Source organism: Rhopalosiphum padi, chromosome 1 (assembly GCF_020882245.1).
Source record: "Rhopalosiphum padi isolate XX-2018 chromosome 1, ASM2088224v1, whole genome shotgun sequence".
NCBI lineage: Eukaryota > Metazoa > Arthropoda > Insecta > Hemiptera > Aphididae > Rhopalosiphum > Rhopalosiphum padi.
Window position 1 is genome coordinate 48,510,230 of NC_083597.1, and position 13,245 is coordinate 48,523,474.

The 13,245-nt window shown below is 26.1% G+C and overlaps 2 protein-coding genes across 2 annotated transcripts; both read right to left on the reverse strand.

Annotated features, from left to right (window-relative positions):
- Positions 1 to 1,426: 1,426 nt before the first annotated feature.
- On the reverse strand, positions 1,427 to 4,369 carry LOC132917786 (probable small nuclear ribonucleoprotein Sm D1). Its single transcript, XM_060978686.1, has 4 exons — positions 4,139 to 4,369; positions 2,418 to 2,494; positions 1,761 to 1,964; positions 1,427 to 1,661 (listed from the first exon to the last, which is right to left on the reverse strand). The coding sequence occupies exons 1-4, from the start codon at positions 4,150 to 4,152 to the stop codon at positions 1,552 to 1,554; spliced, it is 405 nt and encodes a 134-aa protein (XP_060834669.1). The 5' UTR covers positions 4,153 to 4,369; the 3' UTR covers positions 1,427 to 1,551.
- Positions 4,370 to 5,322: 953 nt separating this feature from the next.
- LOC132931735 (splicing factor U2AF 50 kDa subunit-like) lies at positions 5,323 to 10,948 on the reverse strand. Its single transcript, XM_060997697.1, has 11 exons — positions 10,669 to 10,948; positions 10,346 to 10,588; positions 9,549 to 9,676; positions 9,361 to 9,477; positions 9,131 to 9,293; positions 9,031 to 9,072; positions 8,914 to 8,969; positions 6,960 to 7,082; positions 6,711 to 6,866; positions 6,484 to 6,648; positions 5,323 to 6,422 (listed from the first exon to the last, which is right to left on the reverse strand). Exons 1-11 carry the CDS (start codon positions 10,682 to 10,684, stop codon positions 6,291 to 6,293), a joined length of 1,341 nt encoding a protein of 446 aa, XP_060853680.1. The 5' UTR covers positions 10,685 to 10,948; the 3' UTR covers positions 5,323 to 6,290.
- Positions 10,949 to 13,245: the final 2,297 nt, after the last annotated feature.

Here is a 13,245-nt window from a genome sequence, read left to right on the forward strand (position 1 = left end):
GGACAATTATGAAAATAATTAAGAAGCATAATATAATATAATATAATATCTAAGCTTGAAAATAATTAGTGTTCCAAGATAATTAAAATAAAATTATTATAAGTATATATTGGGATGACAATCAAAAACATGGAAAAAAATATATTTAAATATTTCATCTGTCCCATACACCTAAAATGTTCTGAATGATATAAAATATATTTTATGAAAGTTAAATTTAATTCGGTTGATATTTAGAGGTCATGCAACATATTTGTTTTTAGGTACATAATACATATACTATTTATAAATTATAAGCATTTCGAGCTCATTTTTAATTATTTGTAAATAAATAACTATCAAGTCCTGATTAGGGATTCTACTGCACCTCTAAATAAAATAAATATCAAACAAACTGGCATAGTGACACATCTATTCTATATTACAGTGAAGATACAATTTCTTATTGTAAAATGCTTTGTTTTTTAACATTTTCAGAACAGATAAAATTTGATTAATAAAAAATACTTATATTTGAAAATGTATGGGTTACATTAGTATTAGTACCTTAGTCAATGGCGCCAATTATCTAATTTATCTATGATAGAAGTCGTAGTAGATTTTGTAGAAAGGAGGGGCCATATGTGAGAAAGTGGGGTCCAACTACCGATCCAGAGTTTTATGTATTAAGATAAATAAATATGATATACAAATGAGTATAATATAATAAATAAATATCATATAGCCCCAGTAGTTGCTTAAGTTTAATAACTTAAATTAAAATTAATTTGGACTATGATAGTAGGGGATTCCTTGATATATGATGTAAGAGTATTTTAAAATACTTCAGTGGCACTAACTCTGGTTACCTGGTAAGGTAGGCGGAAAATTGATTAACCTTTAAACGATGATATTAATTTGAATAATTATATTGAAAAACAGGAAAAGTAAAGATTAATTAAGACTTACTATTATGACAAGGTAAAAAAACAGTATACATAATATGAAAATAAATAAATACTTTCCATTAACATAATGTATGATATATTGTTTATGACTATTTAAAAAATAAGATATAAAATAATATTTATAGCTTAAAAACTTTTCCACTGAGCAATACAAAATGAATATTTCTTTTTAGACTTAGAGCATACTATTTGTTACTAACAATCTTTAAGAGTTAACTTAATTGCATTTTGTATCTTATTTTTATATAGGTACCATAAATATGTATATTCAGAAAATCATGACTATTGAATATTTAAAAATATTAAAAAAAACAAAGACAATTAAAAGTATTTAAGCTTTTCAATAGCTGAAAACTTAATTAAAGCTTTTTTTTAATATCTCTACCAAATAATAAATCATATGATCAGTTCTAATATTAAATACATTTATATTATGTATATCGTACTGTTTATTAAATGTATTTATAAGTATTAGACAATTAAATATATAGGACAATTTATTATAAAACTTGATAAATAAAGTTTAAATATTTTTAAAAAAGACCAATACACATACAAATTTGAAAATACACAAGTTTGATTTCAAATTGAATTTATGCAAGTATTAACGCCGAGGTGGACCACCACGCCCACGTCCACCACCGCTTCCACGTGGCCCCCCACGACCTCCTCGTCCTCTTGGACCACCACGTCCACGACCACCTCTTCCTGGCCCTAAGACAATAATAGTTGTATATTTAATATTATTTCTGAATTAAAATATTTTACATCATTTAGAAGTAAATATATCTCTGATAAAATATGTATACTAACCTCCACGACCTCCTCGTCCACCACGGTTCATTCGTGATTTAGGAGCATCATCGACTAATAGGGTTTCAAGAGTAAGAGAGTCAGGTAAAATGTAGTACCGAATGTTGTTACCTCGAATACTGAGAGTTTCATAATGTATAGGTTGTTGGTTTCTAACAGTCATTTTAACAGCCTTAAGGTGAGTGTTCATTGCTACATCAACACCTAAAATTGTATAAATGTTAAATATTTAGTTACACATTACTAAAATAAAAAAATACAATTATTGATGTCAATCTAATAAAACTGAAATATTAGATTTAAATATATATATAACTAAAATAAAGACTACAGTTTAGAATAATTTTAACTAATGCAATTAAAATAATATATTTTATTAACTAAAATATTTTAAGTTAACATTATAATAAATAATTGTCTAATTTAATTAAATTTGACTAAACACATTTTATGAGTTTTGATAATCCATCATATTATGATCAATTATGGTTATTTTTGGATTTGTTAGCAATATTTCCAAATGTTAACCCTTAATGGTAATTTGCCATAATATATATTATATGCTGTGCATCAATAATTCTTTTTTTAGTTGAAATTAAATATGTTTTTAGCCTAAAAAAACATTAACATTCTAAATAATAATTATAAAAATCTTACCTGTAATAGTGCCATGAACACTAGTGCCATTTTTAAGTTCTAATGTCACAGTTTCATGACTGAGTTTCATCAAAAATCTAAAACATAAAAATTATTAAATGTAAAATGAAATGTACATAATTAAACAATAGCTAAAATGAAATATTCTTTAAAATCAACTAACAACTACAAACTTTGTTTTATTGTAAGTATATAAAGCTATGTCATTATTTCATGTTTTAAAATATTATTCTTGACCACAGTAATAACATTTGTTTAAACACTAAATTCTTGGACATGCTCGCAATAATTGTTCATAATTATTTAAAATAATTTACTTAGTTTATAGACTATAAGCTCATAAAAAAAAAAAAATATAAATGTAAGTACTTGCTATAGTGGTGCCGCAGCCCAGTTACATTATAAAAATCATAACTTTATTATGAGTAAATGTATATTTGTATCTCCTCCCCCCTCCAAATTGAATTTTATTTTAATGCTAATAGGTATTGAGACCGCAATGTTTTGAAATTGCCTAACCAAATTTTAAAAACTTCCGCGCCCTGCTTACATACTAAATGACTAGACAGGAAAAAGGTAACATTTATACGTACAATTCAATTGGAAATGAAAATAGTACTTGAATTAGGTTTATAATTTAGTAAATTAGTTGTAAAAAGTAATGCATGGATATAAAAGTATAGTAAATAAAATAGTGACTTCATAATATGGAGATAACATAAGTTACATTGTGTGTTTATTAAATCATTTGAAGATTTAAAGTATGTGTAAAAAGCAAAGATGAGCATAGTATTACTAATGATTATTTAATATCATATTATAAAAAAAAAAAAACCAGAGCAATTTAAAAATATTGAATTAAGAAATTAATGAAAGACATCTGAAAAATCAATATTTTAAAAACAAGGACAATCAAGATATATAAAAGGTCATAAAAAAATACTTCAACAATTTATGTATGGATTTAGAAATTGAAACTAAATGCTTAATAGGTTAAAATATTGTTCATAGGATTAAATATCAATTAATTGATATGCAATTTTATAAATATTTTACATTTTTGTTACGATAGAACTCTGAAATATATTGCATTTAATGTAATATAAATGCTTAAAAAACTCTTTTTCACAGCAGTTGAAATTTAATATGCGGTAGGACTTAATATGTATTTAAGCGACATTTTTAAAATTAGATATCAATTATCTATGTACTGATTTTATCTATTATGTTATAAAGGTTTACTATTCAGTAAATTCACTTTTAAATGAGATGCACACTACACTATGTAGTAAAAAGTTGAATTTAATATTCAAATTATTCTTGCAATTAATGCTAGCTACTAACATTTTGTTACCCATGTATTAAATATACTAGCTTAGTATGTATTGTACACCCAACTTTAATAGACATCTTGCTAATTTCTTGATTTTAAAACCTACCAATAGGTATACTTATTACGTAGTACCAGTTGATTAAACATTATATAATGTGGGTTACTAGTAATCTACATGGGTTGAAAAGTAAACAAAACGGTTATTAACAGTCTACATGATATGTTCTATTTGATGTTTCTAAATAGTTATTAGCTGAACATGTAAATACTGTTAAAACTAAGTTAATAGAGGTATAAAAAAACCTCTCGAAAATCGAAATAGTTCCGAAATTCGATTTATTAAAATAATATACCGGCGACCACGGCTAAAATCAAACTACCGACTTACTTGACTAATTTCATGATTGCGTTTGAGAAACCTTTGTGACGCGCTCTATTCCAATAGTACGCACTGGCTGTTGGCCTGCCCGACGTGAAAGACAAAAGTAAAACAAATAAAGTATAAACTATGAAAGTATGAAATATACTTATTAAGAATAATGCAAATCAAATCGGTATTAAGAAATACGATTTATAGAATCAAAACATTTTGGAAAAAGACGGGAAACTGCACGTGATAGCTGATGTTGTCAACGAAAGAAGCCGAAAACCAGTGCCACCACCATTGCCGATTGTAAATACACAAACGACGATTTCTCACTATGGTACACTGACTGTGCGTGTATAAATATTTTTAATTTTGTTCACATCACGAATTAAATTAATATACTAAAAATAATATTAATTTTTTAATTCGTGGTTTACGTGTTTGTAAATAGTAGATAGCCGACCTCGAATATTGGTCGCATTCGTATTGAAAATAAGAAAATAGTTATGCAAAATAATAGTTTCGTAAACTTATTGTCTCACTGTCTCACATAAACATTATTTGTGTAGTATTGTTTCGAAATTAGTTTGTTGCCTAAGTGAACATTCCAAAAAGGAAATGTCAAAAATTATTTATATCATTTATCTGTTGACATAACATTTTCCTTAGAACTTACCATCCATTTCGCTGAATTATTCAATAGTCAATACTGTTAAACATCATAATACAAATAAGCACTTTATATACATAACATCTCGACTATTGAATACATAACTGTTCTTAAATTGATTCAAAAAGCTCTCAAGATTGACAAAACAAAAATTGACACAGCTTGTACTAGCTTACTTAGTGCCATATTTAATTTTAAAAACAATGTATTAATTGATCCTTTAACCTTAAAAATCAGTAACATTATCAACCAATTCAATAAAAATATGAAATAATCTTAGCCGAGTTGTAAATTTTATTTTATTATAATATTGTTTTTTTTTTATACTTATTATGTTTATAAAAGCAAATATAAATTATAATAAATAATAACACTTATATAACAAAAATATAATTCACAAAAACTAAATATTACGCTATAATTGGGTTAATAAATTAGTATTTGCTGTTAAAAAATGAGTTACCTACTCTTATTATAGGTTATTATTATTAAAATAACTATAATAATATAAGTTATTAATAATTAAACGTTGATGTAAAATATACATTTTATTATTCAAATTATAAAAAGACACAAAGTACAAGTTTTGGGTGGCAAATGATCATGTGGTTAAAATGTAATCGGGTCAATTTTTGCTCATATGTAATTTGAACTGATAAATTAAGCTTCAAACAATATAAACATGGAAGTAAGTTATTTAACATATTATTAATTATAAATATCATCACAGTTCATAAAAAATTAAATTTTTAAGTGTATTTAAAACTAAAATTGGTAATAGCATAACTAAAAAAATATTCTCACTTAACATTTTATATTTAATGAGTTTAATATAGGCAACTTTAATGTAATTTTGAGAAGAATTAAAATGTTTAATACAAAACATATCTGAATAATATAATTCAAAGTATTTTATAAGTGGTCCCATAGTAGTACCAACAATGTTGTTGTATAACAATGAGATTATATAGAAAAAATGATTTCATGCGGTACAAACATATAAATATATTATTTACAGTAGATTTACCAAATTTTCACATTATATTAAAGAAAAGTTTAACTATGTCCTAGTGTTTTTATTTTTTTTAATACCAATACTAAATAAAAATAAAAACCCAATGATATACATACATGATACATTCTTTCTATGTGTATGGCAAAATATGGTAAAGTTACTTAAAATACTGTCTCTGTGAGTTCATATCAAGCAAAATTATTTTCATGAATAAATTACAAACAATTTGGCGTTCACTTAACCATTATTTTACATATGATAACGATAAATATCGTACAAAATCTTCTAAAACTATTCAAATTGGTAGAATTATTTTTTTTTTATATTTTTATCTCAGTCTAAAAGTCAAATAACAAAAAGACGAAAAAATATGCATCTAAGGGTTAACGTAACTAGTTAAAGTCATAATTCAATATTGAGGAGTTCTGTAACTTAAAAAATATTATAAAAATTAAAATATTCTTGTTATTAGTTTAATTTTATTGTAATTAAAATTCTCTTCTATGATATTTGTCTGGTTCCATGAACGAAGTAACGACAACTCTGTTGTTGAATTTTCGGCCTGCTAAAGCTTGTTGTGCTTTTTGACAGTCAACAATAGTATTGAACTCTATAAACACCTGAAAGACAACATTTTTAATATTTATTTTATTAGAAAATAATGAAATATAAAAATAATACTTTTCCGCAACCAGGCACATCAATTCCTTCAATAGGCCGTGGAATTTCTAGTGACCGAACTACGCCGTACTTATTACACTCTTCACGAATATCTTCCAGAATATCTTCATATTCTTCTTCATCTTTAAGTTCATCCGGAGTTACCATATTCAGTAAACATAAAACCTGTAAATAGTTATAAATGGTTTTAAACATTTTTATTTTGTATAAAAAAAAAAATCATTTACCTCAGTTGGAGGTCCTGCAGTTCCAACAACTGTAAGTCCAGGGACTTGAATTGTTACAGGTACTTGACCAAGACCAGGATTTTTTGCTCCAATACTGGCCCTCTGTACAATTAATTTTTTTTCTCCTAATTGCATACCATTCAAACCAGCAATAGCCTATAATTATCAACATTTAAAAATGAATTTTTGTTGCAAATAATAACTAATAAGGAATTTTAAATATTTTTGAATATTAGTAAATTTTTTTACCTGATCAGTCATCACAACATCAGCATACTCGCAGAATGCATAACCTTTACTTAAACCAGTGGCAGCATCCTTGACCAAATTGAACGCTTTTAACTGACCAAATGATGTAAGTAGTTCTTTCACCTATCATCATGCAAATAAATAATATAAAATCTATTACAGTATTATATCCTATTGGATACTAGTTAACCTTCTATAATATTTGTTTAGGACTCTCATAATATTATTCATAAATATTTAATAGTATGCAGTTTAAAAATAAAAAGATAAACATAAGGATTTATTTATTTTATGCTTAAAAGCGTGTCCTATAATAAATTTACTTTTTTAACACTCATACATTCTAAATATCTAAGTATAATTTGTTACAAGTCAAAATTAAATTTAAAAAGTTTACCTGTTAAACATTGAACTCATGGGTTTATAGAAATTTTAAATATATATGTATTTTTTTTTTATTAACCTGTTACATCCATTTTTTATGCTTTAAATTAAGCATTATTATATTAATAAAGCAGATTTAATGCTAAATATTTTAAAGGTATACTACTTTTTAACTAATTTAATTTATATTAATATTTATTTAACCAATGACTACTCATAATGGGGTAAAAATTTACCATAGACTAATTTAATATACACTTAAATTTTTAATCAAGTTTCTATTGTGTTTATATTATTCAATATTTTCCAATAACATTAATGACTAAAACAATTTATAAATAGAATCACTTCTGTGATTACGTTTTATTTTATTTTAGTGTTTCTTAACTCCAGTCTGCTTACACGTTGTTATTATTTTTTCTGTTGTATGTAATAATATGGATAAACTAGAAAGATTGTAAATTTAAAAAGTTGTAAAATAGGTATTTTATCACAAAATGTATTAATTGTTTTTCACTTTAAACTGTTTAATAAAAAACTAATTTTAATAATAATAAATAAAATTATTTACATTAATATATATAACCATATAAATTTAGTTTTGCTGTGCTGCTTAAAAAATGTACTTCAACAAGTTTAATATGCTAAGTTAAGGAATTATTACATGCGAATAAATAAGAAACCACAAGAGTGATCAACAGTTTCATTATTTAATTGATGATATTACTTATTGTTAATTGTTTCCTAAATAAATAAAATATTAACAATAAATATTTTATTATAACAAAAAATCCACCAATAATTGTGCTGCAGCTTCTAATTAGTTATTTAGTTTTAGTTTATTCTCTTTTAAATGAATTAATGTTTAAGTTATTAGATTGTTATTTAGAATTATACATTTATAGTACATTTTACACAATAGTACTCAAAGACATATTTCATTTATTCTTGTTAGTATTATATTATGTATATAAATTATTCAAGAAAGTTTAGTCTCTATGACATAAGTACATAACCAATGTAATATTCTGAAACACCACTTGCCTGTATGTCGATTTGGACAGACGAAGCAGTTGTATCAGAGAGTTTCATTTTCAACCAAGTTATCTAGCTAAGGGCATGGGGTATAGCAGAGGAACAATTATTAGATTTTTACTGTTCTATTGAAATGTTTCATATTTCTTCTTTTTTTTTTTAAATAGTTTTTTGTATTACTACTTACATTTGTTTTCAGACAGAAAGAAAAGTAAATGTATTGCAAGCATAATGAAAAGTCAATAAAAGTCTGGCAAGGAGAATCCATGTTCTTACGGCGACCCTAAATAAATACCCTAGGTCCCTGTAAATCTAAACTGTTATATTTTAATACACAAAACAAGAACATATTTTCTGAAAAAAAAAACAAAAAATAAAACCTGAAACGTATGTGCTAAAATTTTTTTAAAAAAAAATTAGCACTATTTTTGTTTCTTCTCAAACCATGTTTTTGTATTGACCTAATGTACCTCTGCTAATGATGGACCATTAAGCTAAAAATAAAGAGCCAGATTTTATTACTAAAAAGACTTACCTGTTCATCATTAAGGTATGCTGGTAATCCTCCAATAAATATTTTGTGTGGTGAATCTAAAAACATAACAATTATTAATGAGTAAGAATATTTTATCTTAATAAGTGTAATACAAACCTGGAACTGTTCCAAGACCAAATGAGCTGGAATCATATTTCACTATAACAAAAAAATTCAATGAAAATGTTGATCTAAGAGAAAATAAATCTTCCCATACTCATGTCTAAAGTCATTCCAGAATTATAGTTTGTCACTGGATTACTCTCGGTCATTCCAGGTGTTGGCTGATAATCATGTGGTCGTCTTATTTTCAAACTCTGGCCTTTGAAATTAATACCATCAAAAGCCATTGCTTGAGTAGTTTCATCAATAGACCTAAACTAAAATTGAATGAAATTTAAATTTTCATTCAATTTTATAATAGCATTATATAAAACTTGTACATACCTCCAAAAATGCAAAATTTTTATCTAAATTAATTTGACATGCAAGCACAGGATTACCAGCAGCTTGAGCTAATCCAGACAAATGCATTTGCTGATTAAAGAATTCCATCATTTCATCCTAAAAATGTAAAAAAAATATGTTTATTTTTATAAAGAAATAATAACAATAATTAGTAATAATAGTAATACCTCTGTTACACCAAATGGTATGTTGCCAACATACAACCTTCTTGCTTGGCGTGTTATTGTTGAGCCAACCACAGGGACAGCTGTTTGAGGGGTATCTGGCATTGTATTTGCAGGAATCTGTCCAGCAGCTAAACAAAAAATGAACTCATTTAATTTAAACTTGAAAATTTTACTTAATTTTCAAAAAATTATTGAATCTGCGAGAGTACCTAATAGGCAAAAATAATCTAAATAATTTGTTTGATTATTATAGATATAAAAATATATAACATGTATATAATAAATAATAATGTGTTAAATTGGTTACTTATTGTGATAGATATAGATAGAGAAAAGTATTTATAGAACATTATGTTTAACTACTTAAAATTTCAAGTGTATTTGCTATTAATAACATATTTATAATTATGATCATTTAAGTCTATTACAAAGATGCAGTAAATTGAATTTAATATACATATAATTATATAAATGTAATCTGTTTGTCCTGATAATATGAACATTCCGCATAAAGTTTAATTATTAGTAAAACAATTGTCTTGAATCAGTACTATGGTGGTAGGGTTAAATCCATTTCAAAATATTAAAATGCGTACAAGAAATTAAATACACAATTCATACAGTCAAACATGTAAAGATAGACCCTATTAGATTAGAAAAATATAAGAATGAATTACTAGGTAGGTTACCAATCCAGTTAATAAATAGCTAATGAAGTTAATTAATTTCAACTATGCAAATATTAAAAAAAAAAAATTAAGACCTATCTTTTTACTATGTTGAATATTATATTTTACCTTGCATGGCTTTATATTGAAGGGGTGCAATATGTTCAAAACCTGGTGGCGGAACATCCCAATAAAGAGATGGCTTTCTACGTCTAGACTTATTTTTAGGTGACTTAGATCTACTACGTTTACGTCCTTCGCGACTCCTTGATCGGTGTCTGCGATGACGTTCGCGGTCTCTTGATCGTGAACGTCGCCGTCTTTCACCACGTTCTTTATCACGTTCTCCTCGGTCCCTGTCTCGTTCTCTTTCTATGTTACATAAATATAATGCAAATTTATTAGTACACAATAATATAAATACTAGAAAAACATAATTATTCAAACACTACCTTTGTCTTCGCCCATTACACTATGTTTGTGGTTAAATTAAACGCAGCGACTAATTTGAAATATCACGTCCAACGTTTAAAAACAGAATGAAAAGTCGTAAATATTTAGTAATGTGTAAATAGTAATTACTGAATGCCGAATGCCAAATTAGGAAAAAAGTAAACCGACTTTGATAATAATTATAATATTTTCTATTTACACTCGTGACTGCCGTACCGGGCTATACCAGTGTCCGGTACTCCAGTGCGTACATGAGTAACATCACCCCTTAGTAGTTAGTTCTAAATTCTAATCTCATGATTCTATAGGCAGTTCTTCCCCCAAGAGTCCCAAGATAACAACATAAACAGTACGACCACAGAATATAACAACGCGAGTACGAGGATGTTTTTCTGGAAAATCGAGGCGGCAAATCAAAAACTCAGGTGTACCAACATCGAAATATAAAAAAAATCAAATTTACATCCAGAATTTATTTATTCGTTTTCAAATTCAACCTATTGGCTATTAATCTATTATTATTTGTATATATTTGTATAGTTGTTTACAATATGTTGATTATATTATTGTATTATTATTAAAAAAATATATATTTTATGATTTATTTTTCACGTTAATCGCTTAAATTGAACTATAGACGTTAGGTTATGACTATTGTGGTATTTGTGTTCAATAATTGCAAAGGTATACAATATACGTATATAATACAATGCAAATACCGCCTAAAATCGCACAACAGGTATTAATTGTAGTATAACTAGAGCACTAGATATGTTATAATACCTTTATAGTGCCCTAGTATGACTACATTTGGTTTAGACGTTTTTCTTATAGAATGTTTGTATTTAATAACTAGGCATACTACATTACTACAAACCGATTTCAGTAACTTTTAAACAGTGTAAGATATTATCAAAAATGGCTACAAGAGTCAAGAGATACTGGAGATAGGTAAGTACCTATGTAGTATATACATACTACCATTAATCATAACTATTAGAATAAGTACTAGTATTTATAATCAATGGTTTTACGTTCGATATTTTTAATTAGATACAAGTAATAAGGTACCTTTGTAGGTACTTTAAATAAAATGTACTTATTTTGTAAGTGAAACAAAATGTATAAACGTGGTTAAAATGTGATTTGTACCATACGTTTTTACATTTCTACCTACCTATCTACTTTCTTCAGCAACATTTTGTACCTTAGACAGAAGAATAATATTTATGCATTGAACACTTAGTAGTGTGTACCTACACTGCAAATTACTGAATCTACCGCAGTACCGCACATTCCAATATGTACAATTTCGGTCTTTGAACGAAACACATTGATATATAAGTACAAACACTACATAGTCTACACTAGTGACGTACCCAGGATTTGTTTTCGGAGGGGGGGAGGGCTTAACATTCATACTTAACTTTATAGGAAAATAGGAAATTATTTAAAAACATATATGTATACATACTATTTAAAATAAAAGATTTCGGGGTGGGCTTTAAGCCCAAAAGCCCCCCCTGGATACGGCGCTAGTCTATACACATATTAATATATTATACATACATATTTTAAACATAATCTTATCTATAATATAATTTATTCACTCCTTTATTAAATATTTTGGGTTAGGTTACTGGGTGCTGTAAATTATAATTTAATTTATAACACGACTTCCATTATTTTGGTAGGTAATAATGTACTAATGCGTTATTAAAATAAAAAATAAAAACCAATATTGTGTTATGCGTAAGAACGTGAAAAAAAATATAGTGGTGACGTTATGATAAAAATATGTGATTTCTGGTTTCACATATATTTTATTGTTGTTATAATAGTTGCTATTTAAATATTTATTCATCTAATATATTGTTTTCGATTATCTATAAAAAGAATCATAATAATTAATAAGCTTCAAATATTTCGCGTGGTACAGTCATCAGCACGCTGCATGTTGTGACTGATGTGGGTAACGACGGTAACGTCGTGATTACACTCCACACAAAAAGACAACCATTTTATCTATGATAAATTAAAGCTTATTTTTACATGAATTTTTAGATTGATTAGAATTTATTATTTTACACGTGAATATTTAGTCAAGCTTTAAACGCTTTTAAAAAATATTTTGATTATGTTCTTTCGATATTTTTTTTATTAGTATACGAAAAACTTATGCTTAGATATAAGGAACCTAATGTATTAATTTTTCAAGAATTTTTACATAAAAAAAAATGTATAGGTAATTTTAAAATCAAAACATTCTTCTCCTGGCTCTGAATCTTAAAAATTAATAAACTGTTCAAATTTTTAGGTGGAATATATTTTTTAGTATTGTATTATTTTGTATTATCTATCTGTTATAGTTTTTAATTTATAGATATCATCAGGATTTTCTAACAACGATATTTTTCTTATTGATAAAAATAGTACAATATTATACGGTATGATAGTGTGCTATTGTTATATACTGCGTACAAATAAAATTGTAAAATTATTATACTAGTTTAAACTTAATTACTATCTGTAGATAGTTTATTTTCAATTATTGCCTATTAATGTTATTGCTGTAG